We start from the raw sequence: 22,126 nt of genomic DNA on the forward strand, positions 1-22,126 counted from the left end.
AGTTAGCACGACTGTATTTGAAGGAAGTCATCTCCAGACATGGAATACCAATCTCTATTATCTCTGATAGGGATGGCAGATTTATTTCAAGATTCTGGCAGACATTACAGCAAGCATTAGGAACTCGTCTAGACATGAGTACTGCCTATCATCCACAAACTGATGGGCAGAGCGAAAGGACGATACAAACGCTTGAAGACATACTAAGAGCATGTGTTATTGATTTCAGAAACAGTTGGGATCAACATCTACCATTAGCAGAATTTTCCTACAACAACAGCTACCATTCAAGCATTGAGATGGCGCCGTTTGAAGCACTTTATGGTAGAAAGTGCAGGTCTCCGATTTGTTGGAGTGAAGTGGGGGATAGATAGATTATGGGTCCGGATATTATACAAGAAACTACCGAGAAGATCATCCAAATTCAACAACGGTTGAAAACCGCCCAAAGTCAACAAAAGAGCTACGCTGACATTAAAAGAAAAGATATAGAATTTGAAATTGGAGAGATGGTCATGCTTAAAGTTGCACCTTGGAAAGGCGTTGTTCGATTTGGTAAACGAGGGAAATTAAATCCAAGGTATATTGGACCATTCAAGATTATTGATCGTGTCGGGCCAGTAGCTTACCGACTTGAGTTACCTCAACAACTCGCGGCTGTACATAACACTTTCCACGTCTCGAATTTGAAGAAATGTTTTGCTAAAGAAGATCTCACTATTCCGTTAGATGAAATCCAAATCAACGAAAAACTCCAATTCATCGAAGAACCCGTCGAAATAATGGATCGTGAGGTTAAAAGACTTAAGCAAAACAAGATACCAATTGTTAAGGTTCGATGGAATGCTCGTAGAGGACCCGAGTTCACCTGGGAGCGTGAAGATCAGATGAATAAGAAATACCCGCATCTATTTCCAGAAGATTTGTCAACACCTTCAACAGCTTAAAATTTCGGGACGAAATTTATTTAACGGGTAGGTACTGTAGTGACCCGAACTTTTCCATGTTTATATATATTAATTGAGATTGATATTTACATGATTAAATGTTTCCAACATGTTAAGCAATCAAACTTGTTAAGACTTGATTAATTGAAATATGTTTCATATAGACAATTGACCACCCAAGTTGACCGGCGATTCACGAACGTTAAAACTTGTAAAAATGACATGACGATATATATATATGGATATACATATGGTTAACATGAGATTATGATAAGTAAGTATCTCCATAAGTATATTAACAATGAGTTATATACATATAAACAAGACTACTAACTTAAGGATTTCGAAACGAGACATATATGTAACGATTATCGTTGTAACGACATTTAAATGTATATATATCATATTAGATATATTAATATATCATAATATCATGATAATATAATAATTTAACATCTCATTAGATATAATAAACAATGGGTTAACAACATTAATTGAGATCGTTAACTTAAAGGTTTCAAAACAACACTTACATGTAACGACTAACGATGACTTAACGACTCAGTTAAAATGTATATACATGTAGTGTATTTAGATGTATTAAAATACTTTTGGAAGACTTCAAGACATATATCAAAACACTCATACTTAACAAAAATGGTTACAGTTACTTTTCCATTCTTTTCTTTCATCAAGAATTCTAGTCGTATTCTTACCCGTATTATACACAGCTTCAAAACGTACTTACTATGAGTATATACCAATAGGAACTAGCATGTGATTCCACTCTTGATTATGTCATGTATGACTAATCAATTTTAACTTCTACCATGAGCTAGTCAACTAACTAGAACTCCTTTTAACCCCACTCACCACTCACCAATTACCACTCATCATTCACTCCATTTCACTTCCAATTCTCTTTTTAATTCTCTCTCAACACACACACACACTATTATGAAGGTATTTTTCCAGTATTTAATCATCATCTTCATCAAAAATCACTTCAAGAATCAAGCTATAATCATCATAGGAAGAACACTTCAAGAATACTTCAAAAATCCCTTCAAGTTTACTAATTTACTTCCAAGCTTTCTAATCCATTCCAAGTAATCATCTAAGATCAAGAAACCTTTGTTATATATAGTAGGTTATCTTTCTTATTCAAGTTAATATTCATATTCAAACTTTGATTCAATTTCTATAACTATAAACTATCTTAATTCGAGTAAAAATCTTACTTGAACTTGTTTTTGTGTCATGATCCTACTTCAAGAACTTTCAAGTCATCCAAGATCCTTTGAAGCTAGATCATTTCTTGTCACTTCCAGTAGGTTTACCTACTAAACTTGAGGTAGTAATGATGTTCATAACATCATTCGATTCATATATATAAAACTATCTTATTCGAAGGTTTAAACTCGTAATCACTAGAACATAGTTTAGTTAATTCTAAACTTGTTCGCAAACAAAAGTTAATCCTTCTAACTTGACTTTTAAAATTAACTACACACATGTTCTATATCTATATGATATGCTAACTTAATGATTTAAAACCTGGAAACACGAAAAACACCGTAAAACCAGATTTACGCCGTAGTAGTAACACCGCGGGCTGTTTTGGGTTAGTTAATTAAAAACTATGATAAACTTTGATTTAAAAGTTGTTATTCTGAGAAAATGATTTTTATTATGAACATGAAACTATATCCAAAAATTATGGTTAAACTCAAAGTGGAAGTATGTTTTCTAAAATGGTCATCTAGACGTCGTTCTTTCGACTGAAATGACTACCTTTACAAAAACGACTTGTAACTTATTTTTCCGACTATAAACCTATACTTTTTCTATTTAGATTCATAAAATAGAGTTCAATATGAAACCATAGCAATTTGATTCCCTCAAAACGGATTTAAAATGAAGAAGTTATGGGTAAAACAAGATTGGATAATTTTTCTCATTTTAGCTACGTGAAAATTGGTAACAAATCTATTCCAATCATAACTTAATCAACTTGTATTGTATATTATGTAATCTTGAGATACCATAGATACGTATACAATGTTTCGACCTATCATGTCGACACATCTATATATATTTCGGAACAACCATAGACACTCTATATGTGAATGTTGGAGTTAGCTATACAGGGTTGAGGTTGATTCCAAAATATATATAGTTTGAGTTGTGATCAATACTGAGATACGTATACACTGGGTCGTGGATTGATTCAAGATAATATTTATCGATTTATTTCTGTACATCTAACTGTGGACAACTAGTTGTAGGTTACTAACGAGGACAGCTGACTTAATAAACTTAAAACATCAAAATATATTAAAAGTGTTGTAAATATATTTTAAACATACTTTGATATATATGTATATATTGTTATAGGTTCGTGAATCAACCAGTGGCCAAGTCTTACTTCCCGACGAAGTAAAAATCTGTGAAAGTGAGTTATAGTCCCACTTTTAAAATCTAATATTTTTGGGATGAGAATACATGCAGGTTTTATAAATGATTTACAAAATAGACACAAGTACGTGAAACTACATTCTATGGTTGAATTATCGAAATCGAATATGCCCCTTTTTATTAAGTCTGGTAATCTAAGAATTAGGGAACAGACACCCTAATTGACGCGAATCCTAAAGATAGATCTATTGGGCCTAACAAACCCCATCCAAAGTACCGGATGCTTTAGTACTTCGAAAATTATATCATATCCGAAGGGTGTCCCGGAATGATGGGGATATTCTTATATATGCATCTTGTTAATGTCGGTTACCAGGTGTTCACCATATGAATGATTTTTATCTCTATGTATGGGATGTGTATTGAAATATTAAATCTTGTGGTCTATTATTATGATCTGATATATATAGGTTAAACCTATAACTCACCAACATTTTTGTTGACGTTTTAAGCATGTTTATTCTCAGGTGATTATTAAGAGCTTCCGCAGTCGCATACTTAAATAAGGACGAGATTTGGAGTCCATGCTTGTATGATATTGTGTAAAAACTGCATTCAAGAAACTTATTTTGTTGTAACATATTTGTATTGTAAACCATTATGTAATGGTCGTGTGTAAACAGGATATTTTAGATTATCATTATTTGATAATCTACATAAAGCTTTTTAAACCTTTATTGAAGAAACAAAGGTTATGGTTTGTTTTAAAATGAATGCAGTCTTTGAAAAACGTCTCATATAGAGGTCAAAACCTCGCAACGAAATCAATTAATATGGAACGTTTTTAATCAATAAGAACGGGACATTTCAAAACACTCGATCTCAAGGTTTTCATTCACCCGTCGAATCCTCACGGTTCATCGACCTCAACACAAAAGTGAACACGCGCTTAACAAACGAACACCAAAACCCATTTCCATGGTTTGGTAGAAACATTTCCCAAATACTAAGGAATGCTTGGTTGCACCAAGTCTTACGCCCTTCGTCCAAAAATCAACATCACCATAGGGTACTTCCATTAGGAACGTCACCCATATCAACAATATGCACAACACAAGACATTTATTTAACTCAAATTCAAATGGCACTTAATAAATAATCAAAGGACATATTTATTAAATCGAAACATTCCTCAACGTCTCCTTGCGGCATTCGCCGCCGCCAACTCGGGACAATCCGGCTTGCGATGCCCCTCCTTATGACAATAGTAGCACATCCCGTCATCACTTCTCGGTATTGTGCACTCCCATAACTTATGGCCCATAACACCACAATTGAAACATCTAGGTGCACAAGAATCCACCGTGCCTTTTTCCACCTTACCCGTACTCGCACTTGCACCCTTACTTTTCTTACTTGGAGCACCATACGAAATAACCCTTCTCTTACTTGAAGGTTCACACATCTTTGATCGCGTATACGACTCGAAACCTCTAGCCAAGTCGAATAATTCCGCAAACGATTTCGCTTGACCCCGGCTAATTTTACCCTTCAAGTCGTCATTCAAGGTCCGATAGAAATCTCCCATCAACAAACGATCATTCCCCAAATACTCCGGGCAAAAACGAGCCTTCGCCATAAAGGTCATCTTGAGAGTACTCAAATCCATAGATCCTTGTCGCAAATTTCGCAACTCTTTACGCAATTCCCACAAATCGGCCGAAGTCCGGAACTCCTCGAAGAATTCCTCCTTAAATTTGTCCCACGATAAAGCCATAAATGTCACTCCACCGACAAGATCAATCTTACCATCCAACCAATCCCTCGCCCTACCCCACAACAAACTAGTAGCGATTCTGGTCTTTTTCTCGGGAGGGCATTCAATAGTGCGAAAACACCCTTCGACATCCGAGATTCAAGTTGTACTTATCAAAGGATCCGGTTTCCCATCATACCTCGGGGGTTTAGTCCTCATGAAGCTCTTGAGATAACGCTCCATTTCACCACTACTTTGAAGTTCGGAATACTTCCTATCCATTTCTTCTCGAAACGCACCCACTTGATCCGCAACGGCGGCCGCAACTCTAGCGTTAAACTCCGCATCGTTCGTCTCGATCCCATTTCCCACCGCCATTCTAAGGAATGCAAAACGATTAGATCACGAACGTATAAAACCACACACACCACACCGGTCCATCTTGCTAAACACTCGTCGTACATCACTTGCTAGACACTATTTGCACCCGTAATAAGGTTTGCAAGTCCTTATTACGCATACACGCCGTATCGGCTCGTTAGTACAACGACCGCCTCGCTCGATGATATCAACAAACACAAACAAAATTCTACGCGATATAAACACACGCGAGAATTATTAACACAACACAATAATATATTAATAATATCCGCATTACTAATATAAACGTTAGTCAACCTATAAACAAGGCACTAACTATAACCCATTCCGACCCGTAATCCTACAAGTCCCACAACAATTAAGCACACACAAAAGTCTAAGTCTAGGCACCTATCTCATGTCACCTAAATCCCTTAGACCATGCTCTGATACCACTTGTAACAACCCAACCCGTTAACCATCCGAAAATGTGCCACAATTTTTTTTTCTGGAACAGTTGATCTGGACGGCGTCCAGTGGTAAAGGCCAGGACGGCGTCCAGCCATATGGGACGTCGTCCAAATGAATTAAAACATTCTGATCAGTTTTTCAAACACACACGGGCGAAAACCCGCTTCCCGACACTTTTAAACTAAAACACTTTCACAATATGTTAATGTTAATTAAACTAAGAGGTTTCCATAATAAGATCCGAGTTTTACGACACCGGGCCCACAACGACCCAAAATACCACAAGTGACCATTTCGACCCATTAGTTTATACAAAACAAAGACCGAGCATGGGATTGGGGACACACTACCCAACCCTAAACAAATCCAAACGCAAGTCTTCTAAAGCAACTACGCAAGTCCACTAGTCCCCGTGCTTACCCGAGCCACCACATCCATGCAATCTATAAAAATGTAAACAACGAGAGGGTAAGCTAACGCTTAGTGAGTGAGAATATACTACATACATATATATGCATAAAATGAAATGCGCATCGCTAACACACAAATACAAGTCACATATCGCAATCCAAGCATAACTAAGCAATGTTATACCTAACGTACCACCAAGCCAAACCACAAGATTAGTTACAACAATATAAGTAAATACGCGTACATAATAGGTAACCAAGCTACAAGGTTAACCCCTTAACCTCAATCATACGAACATTGGCCGAACAACCCGAGCCTTAGTGAATTCGCACAACCCGAAATTCACTTCTCCACCAATTCAACAACCGAGGTTGGCCGAACTACCTGAGCCTTAATGAATTCGCACAACCCGAAATTCATCGCCTCATCAAACGGATGACCGAACAACCCGAGTCATCATGAATCCGCACTACCCGAGATTCACTTCCCAAATACCAAAACCCATGGTCACGGGATTATAAAATCCACCACATCGGGGTTATCCACATCACAACAATATCAACCCTTCGCCATTGGGGTTATAACATCCAAATCACAACCACGTGTGATAATGTACACACAAACGTGTACCTCGCCAAAGGTGGTCAACCAAAACGCACACCCGTGCCAATTGGACTCATACAAACGTCCATCAAAATCCACCTATATGTGAAGTGAACTCTATAGCCGAGAATCACTTCACCCGACCCGCACCCATCTTACACATACATATGCACATAAGATATTAACACTCACCTTGTCGCCTTGATGAAATGCTTCCGAATAATCCGCAACTCGTCAATGGAAAGTACCTATTCCATTATCACAATACAAACAACACAATTAGGGTTGACTTACAAACCAACCCAATTTACACTTAGTGCATTTTTCGACCCAAATGCACTTCCAAGCACAAACCGCGCCCAAACTAACCAATAATCACTAACACGAGTGAAAATGGTCCTAACACACCAATCAAACCCAAACACAAGTGTTAAACACGTGTCATACCCATTTTGACACCAAAACCCTAATTTTGACCCATTTCAAAATTAGTTAACCAAACACACCCAAAAGTGTTCCAACACTTCCATAATCACTAAACCTAGTGATTAAACTCATTATCAAACCCTAATCAAGCCCAAATCGTCAACCAACCCAAAACCCGCTAAGTGACAAGATTACCAAGTCACCATGAACCTACTTCATCATCAAAAAGGGTTTCACAACAATCTAGCTCAAAACCCTAACTTGAATATCAAATCTAACAAATGAAATTCGGAGTTTGAGCTTACCAATACCACCACAACGTAGCTAGGAGCGAGATGAACAACTTTAGAACCCGAGCTTTTGCGAGAATCCGACTCCTTCTTCTCCAAATCCACCTCTCTCTCTCTAAAACCCTTACTCTCTCACTAGAACAAGATGAGAGTGTTTGTGTGGGTGTTAGTGGAGCAAATGAGGCTCCTAGAACTGATCTTGTGGCCTTAACTCGTTCCGTAAGTGAAAATATCAATTTGCCCCTCTAAAAATCTTAAAATAACCCAGCTGGCCCGACAGACAAACTGGACGGCGTCCCAAATTCCGGACGGCGTCCAGCCTTTTACATCTGGACGGCGTCCCACCATCCTGGACGGCGTCCCGAACAACTAAAAAGTCAGAAACAGGATTAGGGTGTTACACCGACAGTCCCGCAGGTCGATGTTCCGGTCTTAAAATCAACCGGACGCACGAGAAACAACTCTCATTCGCAAGGGATGAGCATACGACATCATCATCAACCATGAACGAGTGATGTTCCTCGTCTCCGGAATATTAAACGACCCAAGGACTAGCCGGATGACGTAAGATGCATCGAACGAACATCGGCATCCGATTGTCCCCAATCTATCCGCAGTTGAAGGCGGAACACATTCGAAAAAATTCAAGGATTCGAAACAAATCTTCGGATCCAAATCGAAGCCTGAAATAAAACAAATCAGCAATGAGAAGAAAGAACGAAAAAAAGAAGACAGAAGAAAAGGCACAAATACTCACCAATGCCGTGGGTAAAATGGCTCAAAAAGTAACGGCAACACCGTCCTTTGAGCATCAACAACAACAACAACAACATCAATGAATAACCAAGCAAATACGTTATTCATAACATTGACAGACAACTTTCGAAGGCTGAAGATTTACAAAGATAGTGCTATTGAAGAACAACAACTTATTGAAGAACAATTTGTCAGAAGGAAGCAAAAGTGAGAAACTCAGGAGAAAAGCAAGGCTACTTATAGCCAACAAGACAATAAGAAATAATGACAAAAAGGGAAAAAATTGCTCCTTGGAAAATGTTCCAAGACATTGATAAGAGGAAAAAGCGTAAAAAAGAGGCGCATTTGCAGAAACTGTCCTCTCACACTGACAAGCATTAAATGCATGTCCAATCAGGAAGCGTGGCCTTGTCTCGGAAGTTTGACAACGGTACCCGTTCCGGATACCCTCATCAAACTGGGGGGACTTGATGATACGCATAATGATCCGTCTCAAAATAGGCAAGCATCTAGGCAAAAACCATACCCGACACCACGCGTCCCGGGTTGCCAATCCCTTTTCCTTCACCCGACTGGTGTATCCCCGGATACCTCACCACGTCGAACGAATGCAAAGCTAAGAGCCGGAACGACATACACGCAACCGGTACCACGCAACCGGTCAAGACAATCGTAACTAGGCACCACAAGACCAACCACCGTAATCGTGACCGACAAGAAACACTTCGAACGTGCCTAGGCGAAACCTACCCGGTTGGACTGAGAGCATCGTAATGTCGTAACCGGTATCAACTTACCGACACCACCATCTCGTTCCAATAAACCGACACGAGTACACTCCCGGGACAAGCACGTTGTCCCGGAACAAGAGTACATCACCACAGAGCAAGCATGCAGGCAAGTCGTATGCCACATCGCCCCGGAACAGGCACCTCGTCCCGGAATGACCACTCGGTGACGGAGCGAGCATGCAAGCAAGTTGTATGCCACATCAGCCTGCAAATCTAGGGGAGTTCGTTAGGATATGTTATTCCCCATGAAAGGGACAGGTGCCACGTCATCCCTCGGGATTGACAAAGTTTGTTACAACCATGAAAGGGACATGTGCCACGTCATCATTCCCTCCATAACATCTATAAATACGCAAGTGAAATCATTCATCAGGACAACACTGGATGCATAAACGTTACTCTGCCAAAATCAATTGCGATAACGTTACTCCAGTCGTTAACTTAATTCCGACCGGTGCTCCGATCACCGTCCGAGTTAATCCACACTAAGATATTAACTTATTCGATTCCGATCGAATAAGGTTAATCCACTTGGTTGTTTTACGCCCTTGGAATCCAGATTCCAAATCGGGGTTTGCACAATTATTGGAGTTAAAACAACCAACCTAGTCTTTTTTCCAAATTAAGCACTCAAACCCGAAATCTAAGCACACATAACGATTTTGGTTTAATCAGTAAGCATATGCAGATAGATTGTTAAACTGGTGCATACCCTGGTCAGAAAAACTTGAATCCAAAATTGACAAGCAATACTGTAAGTCACTGTGCTATCGAGTTTCTTCCAACGTATTGTAATTTTTAGGGGAAGGAAAAAGTAATTTTTTTTTTTTTTTTCATTTTTTAAAAATTTTCTTCCCAAACATTAGGTGAACATGCTGGTCAAGTTGTATAAGAAAATTGGGCCTAAACGGGCTTTCAGTTCATTGAATCTAGGGTTGCTATCACGTTAATTCGTATAAACGAAGAAAAAGCAGGCAGCGCAACCAAAATAAAAAACTCCGACGACAAATTAATCTCATTTCCATAACCAAAACTTAACCAAAGCAGATCAATGTCAGAGCACATCCCTTTTGATATCCAAATAAAAATCTTAAAAAGTCTTGCTGTCAAGTTTATTGCTAGTTACGGAATCCACCATATTCAACATCATCTTTTACTTGTATCGTACCTAAAAGAGTCCTCTTATAACGACAATTATATGTCGTTTGTAGATCATGATGACACTTTCTTGGTTGGTCAAATTATTGTTCCTATGCTTCCGAGGGAAATTATTATTCATGGAATTCTAGGTAGCTCCCACGGTTTGTTCTGCTGCGTTGTAGATATTACACTGATGGTTGTACCAAAAATATGTATGTTATTTGGAATCCATCAATTAGAAAAATGGCTGCTATTAAGGTTCCAACGCTTATCGATAATCTTTCATACGACAATGTTTATTTTGGAGTTTGTCATGTGACTCGTGACCCAAAACTAGTTAGGATTACCAATCTTGATGGTCTGACGTGGCTTGTAAAAATTTATACACTTTCAGCCCGTTGGAGGAATATTTGTAACAATTTGAGCAGGGGAACTGTTACACTTGATCCGGGTAGTGTCGTAGTTATAAATAGAAATATCTATTGGAAAGCTACAGACTCAATTATTGATGCAAAAGATGGTAGCTTTCGGGAAGTTTATATGATTGTTTCATTTGATTTGACAAGTGAAGAATTTACGGTGATTGGCATCCCGACTTTTATAGCACATCCCGAATATGAGATCTCCAAACTAAGAGACTCTCTTGTGGTACTTAAACATTCAAGATCGGAAATCGGTAAAGTAGTGTGTGATGTATGGATGATGATGAAAAATGGTGTGTGGTTTACGAAGGTATACAACATTATTACACCATCAAATATGTTAGGATACGGGGTTATGGGATTCACAAAGAGTGGCACACCTATAATTACTATGAGAGATTACGATAAGCAGCGGGATGGACTTTATGTTTTTAAACCCGACCCAGAACGTGTCACTAAGATAGGGATGGAGGATGAAGGGTATGTACTCATTGTATATAATTACCATGAAACGCTTCTTTTGCTTGATCATCGATGTTGAGATTGTAGTATCTAAATTAATATGGATCCTTGTTTGCTTCAACATAGTTTTAACCCGTCCAATAAGCCACCCACGTCCACATATATCAAGCATATCAAAACATCACTATTCCAATTAAAAAGAACTCTTAACTCTTTCTTTACCCAAAATCAGTTTATAAGAGGTGTAATAGACTGATTTTTACCAATAATCATCATCATTATCAACAAAAGTGTATGTACAAGCCAGTTATGCGCCCTCTACATCTTAGGTAACGAAAACTGTATGTACAAGTCATCATGAAAACATGATTTCAACTTATGCAGTTGGGCTCCTTCAAAGTGGTTTTTAAAAAGTTCTCTCTTTTATTGTTTTGTTCATGATAATATTTTAATTTTACATATATAAGGTTTATATGCATCTCTGAGTTTCAATAATGTTACAATAATATCTACTAATTTACTATTTTTGGAGTACTATTTATTTATAAGTTGCTGTAAGAACACGGAATAAGAGAAGGAACCGACCTTAGATTGAGCAGGTAACACTTATACAATTTAAATTGTCTAAAATATATTTTAATATGATTTTGGAAGATTATCGTTGGCCATTGCAGGCTTGATGATTTTTTTTACATGTTTTTAAAAAGTTATAGTAGAAACATGTGTTATAGAAGAGCCCAATAATGTTATTATGAAGTATTTATTTCCTTCATATGCGAGTTAATTACTTTTTTTACACAAAGCACGTTTCCATGACCAGAAGATATATGAGATCCCCGAGCTAAGAGACTTTTTCGAGGTAATTCGATTTATTGGATGAAAAATAATGTGATTGATTGATTGGTATAATAATGATAGTAAATTAATAGTAATAGAACTAGTTAAAGACCCGCGAAATCGCGGGTTTATGTAGTTATGATTTTAAAAGATAAAGAATGTGTTAAATACGACAGAAATATTTGTTAACAAAGTATAGTAACAAAATACCATGTAATGTTTTTTACCCGCTGCAAATTATAATAGTATGAAAATCTATGAAAATTATTACAAATAAACGAAACATGTTGCATATAAATAAAAATTTTTTTATTTGTTGAGGTAGTTGAAAGATATTGACTCAATAGTTGTCGATGCTCATCTCAAATCGTCGTTGTACTTAGCAACATATTCGACAATGTAGACAATCGTTTGAGGTGATCATGAATTGCGAATAATGCAGTAACTCTCTGTCTTGTTGTTAGTACTTTGTGCATCCCTGATATTGTCTTTTGGCGTAACTCGTCAGCCTATCATGTGTTTAAACAATATATTTTGTAGCATATGCATGTAGTTGTATAATTATTCATAAAATTTATAAAAAGTAAAATGTTTATTATTTATAATACCTCATTCAAAAAGTTGTGCATAATAGTAAACTTTCCGACTAAAGATGACATAGAGTTGGCATAACTTGACATTGCTGCTTCATCACCTTTATTCACAAATTCTTTGCCAGTTAAAGTATTTGAAATGTTGGCTTCTAAATTTGTAAACTTTGTAGTTAGTGCAATCTCTTCGTTCATAATATCAGAATTCAAAAATTTCATTTTTTCAATTTGAGGTCCATAAATCTCGATATGGTTGCTGATTAACTGCCACAGACAAACATTAGATAATTGTTGTTAATATAGAATTTAAAGTATTGTAAAGGTGTTAAGTTGAGCAGTTTATATATTATAATTAATAATTAATAGTAAAATAGTTAAAGTAAAAGTCTCGTGTACTTGCCTTTAGCATATCAGTTGGACGGAATCCACCAACCCACATTGTAGACAGATGAGCAGGAGACATCCATGTACCATAAAGAATACTAAAGACATCAACTTTTGCAGCATTTTTTTTAATATTGAATATAGTATAGAATTGTGATAATATGTTTTCGACAATCGGTAGAATGTCGTCTTCAACGAATTCTCCAATCAATCTTCTACGAAGGTGTAATATACGTTGATGATGTTCAACAAACCAATCATTATATTGTTTGTTGAAGTTAATTGGATCTTCATGAAAAATTATAACAAGTTAATATGAAGACGCTAATAATAGTTAGTTAAGCAGTTCTACAAAAAATGAAGTTAAATTGAAAATAATAGATTTTAATTAAGTTCTACCACGATTGATGTCTTGCTGGTTGGCAACCTGTAATATATATGAATTTAGATTACAAATATTAGATTGAATAAAAGATGAATCAAAAAATATGATTTAGATTTACAATAATTCTTCCAAGCATATATTAGTAAAAGTACCTGATGTAGTTGTTCGTTTTTCAGTTGTATATCCTTGTTTAGTTGTATAACTTTAAGCTCCAACTTATTCAAGTATGTCTACATTTATAAAAAGCTAATAGCATGTTAGTTATAGCGTTTTCTATTTAACAAATTCTATTGTCAATTAACTACATAAAACCTGCTTTTTGAGGCGGTGTTTCATAACTGCTTCTCTATTCTTAGCTTTTTTCTTTTCTATCTGAGAAAATGTAGACAACATATTATTCATGATTGTATATTTGGTTTAAACTGTGAACATGCATTATGAACTATATTAAGATGTCACACGTAATTTCAATGCATTGACTCAGGATAAATACATTTAAATATACAACATTAGTTAAAGACAGCCACTATCAAAAGAGTTTGTGAATTACATATATTTAAACAAAATCTAATTGTTAACTGACTTATGCAACGTTGGTTTTTCATAAATTGATATTACGGAGTATTTGGTTATTGCTCCGTACTTATTAGTGATAATTGTTGGTGGGTATTGGGCCTTTTTGACTTTCATCATCTATTGGATCTTTTCATCAAAGTTTTGGGCTTTAATAATAATAGAATGAGGTCCTAAGAAGGTCAACTGGTGTCACCCAACAACTATTCTTAAATTTTCACTGCAAGAATATGTATAGCCTGTGAGCATTTGGACTGATGAGTGGTGTCACAGGCCCACCCTCATCTCCATGTAGCTCCGCCATTGTTACAGGGTATGCAAACTATATCAGACAGTTAAAGATAACTCCAGGGATCACTATACACAACGGATTCAATACAGTAATCGAATATGTTATAAATTGCAGAAGACATTTACCTTTTCTTGTTCTTGTACCACGTCTGTATTTGCAACCATTGTTTATCTTTTATTGTTTATGATAAGCAGCCTGTATTGTTTTACGGTTGAGGTTTTTTTGCTTTATATACTTCGTTCCCTTTTTATTTTATTTTGTAACATATATATTCCTTAATTCCAGCCGAAAATGCTCCATCCGACTGTCATTGATTTTTAGAAACAAAATATTTGGAAAAAAAAAACATGATATGTACAACTTAAAAGTATATCCGATTTTTGCTACTATTAGCCATAAATTTCGGAAATTAAATTAGAAGTATAAGAGATTGTGTTGATTATTCTATCGATGTTCATCTTGTGAAACAGATATCTAAATAATAAAACGGGTATTATAAGTTGAAGTATATCCGAAACATTATACCTTTTTTTTTTTTCAAGTGTACTAAACATGCATAACTTCTTCTCCAACTATATACGCTAGATACTTGTGATTTTAATTTTCTGTGCCTTCTTTATATAAATTTATGGACTAACAAAGCCCATTGTAATTTCTGGCTTGGGCCAAAGATTTTTCAGTCCATATACAGGCTTTAAATTGGTTATATTTTGTCTGCTCCATTTGATTTTCCATACGATACATGTTGCTACAAAATGATCACGCCCATTTAGACTTTACTTGAACAAATGTTAACAAAATCTAAAGACTTTATGTATGTTTTGGTTGGTAACAAATTGAAAAGTTCTTGAGTTAACAAACATATAATAAATAAAAATAATTGATCAAAAAACATAAGACATATACATATAACTCAAATACGTCTCAAGACTTCCTTGTATACAACATTTTTGGTTATATTTGAATCTTTCCCATCGTCATCCATTATGATGACTTTTAATCCCTTTTTTGTAGTGACACGAGAAACTGCTACATACAATTGACCATGAGTGAATACCGGTTTTCGTAGGTATAATCCAACATTAGATAGTGATTGACCTTGACTTTTATTGATGGTCATTGCATAGCAAACTGTTACTGGAAATTGTCTTCGTTGAAACTTGACTGCAATCTTATTGTCAGATGGAGCAACAATCATTCTTGGTATATAGGTGAGGTTACCAAAGCAATGTCCAGTAATAATCCGCGCTTCAATGGTATGTTCACCTAACCTTTCAATTTGTAGTCTTGTCCCATTGCACAATCCTTTTGTTTGGTCAATGTTACGAAGTAACATTATCGGAACTCCTGGTTTCAAAGCAAGAACATGGTTAGGAACACCTGGGACTTTGAGCGTATTTAGAGTTTCCGTTGAGTATAATTGTTGTGCAAATACGTCATTTTCCTCATCAGGACATAGACTATCAGAGCTGTAGTATACTCTTTCTGCACCCGGTATGTTTGATAAAATATGCTCGTTTATGGAGTCTACTTCTTCATTTGTTGTAGCAAGTATGGCTCTATCTTGAAAGAATTGAGGATCTGTTAAGTGATCATGAAGTGACGGGTATGTTGAACTAACAATAGTTTCGACGGCGTTTGAGCCAGATTTTAGCAAAAGCTCATTTGGGAATTCAATCTCAGCTTCACCATCATTTGGCTCATTTAATCTCCCTTCACCAATTTTTAAAATCCAGTCAGCAAATGCGCGTAAATCATTGATTTCAGAATTATCATTGTCACTTCTAAGCCGCATGTTCTTAGTTAACCTCAAGACTTTGCATTTATTCCATAAATGGGAAGAATGTAGTGATGCATCTACAATTTCAGCACGGGTTCCTCTTTGAATAACAGGCAGGATCTGTCTAAAATCGCCTCCGAAAACAACAACCTTACCACCAAACGGTAAGGAACTACAATCCCTGCCTTCGACTTTAATGATGTCTCGCATTGTCCTATCAAATGCCTCAAAACAATGCCTGTGCATCATCGGTGCCTCATCCCAAATTATTAATTTTGCTTGGTTTAATAATGCAGCCAAATCACTATCGGGTTGTATTTTACAAAAAGAATCTTCAAGTACGTTAATAGGTATTGCAAACCGTGAGTGTGCAGTGCGTCCTCCTGTTAAAAGTAATGCTGCAATACCACTAGAAGCGACATTTATAACAATATCACCACGTGAACGTACAGCTGCTGCAAGAGTCTTCCAGACAAATGTCTTCCCAGTGCCTCCATAACCATAAAGGAAAAAAAGACCACCATCATCCTTTTCAATTGAATCAATTATTGTGTCATAAGCAATTTTCTGTTCAGGGGTCAATGTTGAGTGCAAAGTGTGGTGTTCCTCCTGTAGAGCAGCTCTGTCATATGCCAACTCATCTTGAATAAGCATGTTACACGATTGTTGAATAAACTCATAATCCGGGAAAGGCATATTTGGTATGTTTCTCAAAGTGGACCCACAACTGTTTAACTGCCTTTCTATTTTCGCAAGAGCAATGTTGTGCAACACCTTCTTCAAAATTTCTGGATCTGAGAAACATTAAAGGTTAAGTAAAAAAAATTAGATGGTTGTATACTATCATAATGACTATTCTAGTGAATAAAATTATTCAGAAGATACTGAATTAATAGTTGATACCATTAGATCTAAGTTGTTCAGGGCATTCATGGTTCAAATCATCTGAAAGTAGGTTACATGTTTCTTTCCATACCCGATCAGGGCATGAAATACTGTCTGAAGTTATCAAGGAGACAAACAAGGATCTACAAAATTCACCGGAAGCCCACTGATGGGTCTCTTTGATAGAAGCAATGTATTCTTTATCGTCATTTAATAGACCCATAGCGTAGCATGCTTCCTTAAAAGTATTGTAGAGGGTTCCATTTACTGTGCGTATGTCCTCATAACAAGTTGGCCCTTTCACTTTGTTAAGAAGGATACGTAAGTAATAGCATTCACCTGATTTTGGTGGTACAAAATGCATTCGACCAACAACTCTACCCTCTTTACGTTTAGTCCACTTTCTGGCGGGTCCATTCCATACATAATGGCGAGGAAATTCAATGTAAGTGTACTGGCGTGCTTCTGGATCAATCCTATTACGGTTCATCCACTCTAAAAACTGTGATGCACCAACAGATGGTTTATTAAGTACAACTTCCATGACTGATTCTGCATCAAACACAATCGGTTGTTGGTCGGGTAAGTGAAAGGAGAGTCTATAAACAGCTGGTGTTCTGTGTACAATCTCGTATTCAAACAACCGCCATGCTACCTCACATGCTGAAATATAACGACAGCTGTAATATTCAGCAATCTCATCATTACTTTTTGAGGGATTATTGGTAGAACTTGAAGAGTTGTTTTTCACAAATCCAACAGTTAATCGGTCTGGACCCTTGTTGATATATTTGAATAAGTATTTAATGGATCCGATCTGATTACACCACTCCACATTGATATGTGCTTGATATTGTTTTAGCAGAGTCTTGTTGTAGCCAACGACATGTCTGTTATGAAAATGAACAACACAAAAAGAAGTGTGTATGAAGTATGCTTAATACAATTATAGTGTAGAAAAATTCAAAAATTTAATGAGATAGGTAAATTAAGTTTACGAATTTTAATAATATAAAGTTTGGTGGTTTGTAACCTGTTGTCTAGTTTCTCGCCTGATTTCATGATAAAATTACCATCATCACGTCTCCTATACAATGGATATCCTTCAGGGTCAAAGTGCGTCTCATTTGTAAAATCTTTTGGAAAACGTTTGGAACATTTTTTAACAACACCTTTCATACATGGCATAGATGGGTGTTCTGGCCCGCAAGGTCCATGCATCATAAAATCTGAGACAAGCTGGTATAATTCAGGTTCATCATCTTTATTTGGGATTTCAGCACATATCACATCGTCTATATCATTTACATTAGGGCTTCTATCTTTTCTGTCTATGAATAAGCATATATGAGCGTGTGGTAGACCTCGTTTTTGGAATTCGATTACGTACAATTCTGCAAGTATTTACGAAAAATACAATTAAATCATGTATGATCAACATTTAGTAAATATATGATTAGTAAAATATCTTGAATAAAATTGTGTTTAAAGTTACAATTACCTCCAATAACTTGACCAAACAACTTCTCATCCCTAATCTGATGAATGAGCGAATCCAACTTGATTTTAAAAACGCGTGTACTGATATCCGGTCTGTCTTCGGGTTTCAAGTTTAGTGGGGCCAGATACCTAAGTATTTCCGGCCAGTTAGGATTGCACGTGAATGTAATGAAGAGAGATGGATATCCGTAAGCCCTAACAATAGCCATGGCATCCAAGTAATTTTGTCTCATATACCTAGGACCACCAGTATAAGAAGATGGAAGCGTAATCCTTGTTCCCATGATTGAGACATCATATTGTCCAGATTCTTGAGCATCATGAAGACTTGAAATTTGTGCACATCTGAATGCCTTCTGATTGTTACGTATGTAATTCAACCTCGTATTTTCAACCATTGTATAAGCGTCGACAAGAAACTGCTGTAAGAGTGTCCGAGAAATTAATAATAATGAAGTTTCAGAATCTCTAAACTGCAGACGATATGCGAAGAACTCTCGTATAGTAAGACGTGCGTGACCAACTGCATCTTCTATTTCAACACCTTTATGATAAATGTTTGGCCTATATCCATCTTCTGCGTATGTAAATAATAAGGGGTACTGTAGTGCAAGATAAGAAGGATGTAACTCACTGATACGTTCTAATCGCTTTGATTTAGTTTCGACTATTATGTCTCTTTTGTCAGTCGTGCCATCTATATCACCTATTATCAAAGCGGCAACTTCATGGGCTGTTGGTAGATTATGTGTACGTCCATCCTTGCTTCTACTGCCTATTATCTTAAGACGTATAGGTTCAGATGAATTCATGTCAAACCTATCTCTGGCCTGCCGGAATTGTTCAACTAAAGGATTCGTAATATCCAATAGACCCTTTAGTTGAAATACAATGGATTTATCAATGTCAGTACGCGTGTTCTTTGGCTTTGCTTTGTTTGAATTACTGTTAGATAATAGTCGAGATCATATTGATTAGTAAACATTCAATATAAATTACACAGATACAATTAAGCAAATTTGTTCATAAAATACACGTATAATTGCATAAAATAAAGTTTAAAAGAATGTTAAAGTTGGAATAGATCCGAACCCATGAGCATTTATCCGGTGGTCCACCTCATTATAAGTGTCGTAAATGTAAAGTTGACAAAATCTAGGATCTTCACCATCTTGAGGTAGTAAGCTGCCGCACAAATGATAGTTTTGACCATGCATACGGTATACAAAAGGAGCATTACCAGAATTTACTTTATAGTCAAGTTTACCGCCCATCGATGTAAAGCTAAACATCATATTATATCGTCTGACATTCTCAATAAAATTCTTACTTGTTTTGGAATCACCTCTCAAAAGTTGTAGCAGTAAATGAGGTGGTTGATTGAGTTTTGGTAATTCAACTTTTCCATTATAACAACAAAGTGAGTAAACCTTTTTTCGCAAAAATTTATTTCCACGTTGTGCCTCTGATTTCCACAACCTCGCATGACAATCATTACAAATGTATTCAGGATCACCTATGTCTCTATACTCTGTTTGTAAACAAAATCCATGTTAGGAAAAAAAAATCCAAGAATTTGAAGAGTTTAACTTGTTGAAAGATAATGTATTTACCATGGTGTATTCCCGGTTGGACTGAGAGCATCGTAATGTCGTAACCGGTATCAACTTACCGACACCACCATCTCGGTCCAATAAACCGACACGAGTACACTCCCGGGACAAGCACGTTGTCCCGGAACAAGAGTACATCACCACAGAGCAAGCATGCAGGCAAGTCGTATGCCACATCGCCCCGGAACAGGCACCTCGTCCCGGAATGACCACTCGGTGACGGAGCGAGCATGCAAGCAAGTTGTATGCCACATCAGCCTGCAAATCTAGGGGAGTTCGTTAGGATATGTTATTCCCCATGAAAGGGACAGGTGCCACGTCATCCCTCGGGATTGACAAAGTTTGTTACAACCATGAAAGGGACATGTGCCACGTCATCATTCCCTCCATAACATCTATAAATATGCAAGTGAAATCATTCATCAGGACAACACTGGATGCATAAACGTTACTCTGCCAAAATCAATTGCGATAACGTTACTCCAGTCGTTAACTTAATTCCGACCGGTGCTCCGATCACCGTCCGAGTTAATCCACACTAAGATATTAACTTATTCGATTCCGATCGAATAAGGTTAATCCACTTGGTTGTTTTACGCCCTTGGAATCCAGATTCCAAATCGGGGTTTGCACAATTATTGGAGTTAAAACAACCAACCTAGTCTTTTTTCCAAATTAAGCACTCAAACCCGAAATCTAAGCACACATAACGATTTTGGTTTAATCAGTAAGCATATGCAGATAGATTGTTAAACTGGTGCATACCCTGGTCAGAAAAACTTGAATCCAAAATTGACAAGCAATACTGTAAGTCACTGTGCTATCGAGTTTCTTCCAACGTATTGTAATTTTTAGGGGAAGGAAAAGGTAATTTTTTTTTTTTTTTTTTCATTTTTTAAAAATTTTCTTCCCAAACATTAGGTGAACATGCTGGTCAAGTTGTATAAGAAAATTGGGCCTAAACGGGCTTTCAGTTCATTGAATCTAGGGTTGCTATCACGTTAATTCGTATAAACGAAGAAAAAGCAGGCAGCGCAACCAAAATAAAAAACTCCGACGACAAATTAATCTCATTTCCATAACCAAAACTTAACCAAAGCAGATCAATGTCAGAGCACATCCCTTTTGATATCCAAATAAAAATCTTAAAAAGTCTTGCTGTCAAGTTTATTGCTAGTTACGGAATCCACCATATTCAACATCATCTTTTACTTGTATCGTACCTAAAAGAGTCCTCTTATAACGACAATTATATGTCGTTTGTAGATCATGATGACACTTTCTTGGTTGGTCAAATTATTGTTCCTATGCTTCCGAGGGAAATTATTATTCATGGAATTCTAGGTAGCTCCCACGGTTTGTTCTGCTGCGTTGTAGATATTACACTGATGGTTGTACCAAAAATATGTATGTTATTTGGAATCCATCAATTAGAAAAATGGCTGCTATTAAGGTTCCAACGCTTATCGATAATCTTTCATACGACAATGTTTATTTTGGAGTTTGTCATGTGACTCGTGACCCAAAACTAGTTAGGATTACCAATCTTGATGGTCTGACGTGGCTTGTAAAAATTTATACACTTTCAGCCCGTTGGAGGAATATTTGTAACAATTTGAGCAGGGGAACTGTTACACTTGATCCAGGTAGTGTCGTAGTTATAAATAGAAATATCTATTGGAAAGCTACAGACTCAATTATTGATGCAAAAGATGGTAGCTTTCGGGAAGTTTATATGATTGTTTCATTTGATTTGACAAGTGAAGAATTTACGGTGATTGGCATCCCGACTTTTATAGCACATCCCGAATATGAGATCTCCAAACTAAGAGACTCTCTTGTGGTACTTAAACATTCAAGATCGGAAATCGGTAAAGTAGTGTGTGATGTATGGATGATGATGAAAAATGGTGTGTGGTTTACGAAGGTATACAACATTATTACACCATCAAATATGTTAGGATACGGGGTTATGGGATTCACAAAGAGTGGCACACCTATAATTACTATGAGAGATTACGATAAGCAGCGGGA

The 22,126-nt window shown here is 36.7% G+C and overlaps 2 protein-coding genes across 2 annotated transcripts; both read right to left on the bottom strand.

Moving 5' to 3' along the window:
- Window positions 1–12,452: 12,452 nt before the first annotated feature.
- LOC139885946 (TGACG-sequence-specific DNA-binding protein TGA-2.1-like) lies at window positions 12,453–14,478 on the bottom strand. The gene is made up of 8 exons (XM_071869697.1): window positions 14,440–14,478; window positions 14,294–14,344; window positions 13,762–13,821; window positions 13,602–13,679; window positions 13,464–13,491; window positions 13,081–13,352; window positions 12,699–12,944; window positions 12,453–12,599 (listed from the first exon to the last, which is right to left on the bottom strand). Exons 1-8 carry the CDS (start codon window positions 14,476–14,478, stop codon window positions 12,453–12,455), a joined length of 921 nt encoding a protein of 306 aa, XP_071725798.1.
- A 749-nt stretch (window positions 14,479–15,227) lies between these two features.
- Window positions 15,228–20,269, bottom strand: LOC139885957 (uncharacterized). The gene is made up of 6 exons (XM_071869707.1): window positions 20,152–20,269; window positions 19,572–20,010; window positions 18,481–19,424; window positions 18,013–18,373; window positions 16,998–17,869; window positions 15,228–16,888 (listed from the first exon to the last, which is right to left on the bottom strand). Exons 1-6 carry the CDS (start codon window positions 20,267–20,269, stop codon window positions 15,228–15,230), a joined length of 4,395 nt encoding a protein of 1,464 aa, XP_071725808.1.
- Between the last annotated feature and the right edge of the window lie 1,857 nt (window positions 20,270–22,126).

Source organism: Rutidosis leptorrhynchoides, chromosome 1, assembly GCF_046630445.1.
Source record: "Rutidosis leptorrhynchoides isolate AG116_Rl617_1_P2 chromosome 1, CSIRO_AGI_Rlap_v1, whole genome shotgun sequence".
NCBI lineage: Eukaryota > Viridiplantae > Streptophyta > Magnoliopsida > Asterales > Asteraceae > Rutidosis > Rutidosis leptorrhynchoides.

Bases quoted from the DNA above. Each gene is read 5' to 3' on its own strand.
- LOC139885946 (XM_071869697.1), bottom strand. From the start codon at position 14,478: ATGGTTGCAAATACAGACGTGGTACAAGAACAAGAAAAG. The intron at 12,945-13,080 runs GCAAGTACACGA...TGTCTGTGGCAG, and splicing joins GTCCAACTGATATGCTAAAG to TTAATCAGCAACCATATCGA. The intron at 12,600-12,698 runs GTATTATAAATA...AACACATGATAG, and splicing joins TGCACAACTTTTTGAATGAG to GCTGACGAGTTACGCCAAAA.
- LOC139885957 (XM_071869707.1), bottom strand. From the start codon at position 20,269: ATGTGGCATACGACTTGCCTGCATGCTTGCTCTGTGGTGATGTACTCT. The intron at 18,374-18,480 runs GTAATTGTAACT...AAATACTTGCAG, and splicing joins GTTTGGTCAAGTTATTGGAG to AATTGTACGTAATCGAATTC. The intron at 16,889-16,997 runs GTATCAACTATT...AATGTTTCTCAG, and splicing joins TGAACAACTTAGATCTAATG to ATCCAGAAATTTTGAAGAAG.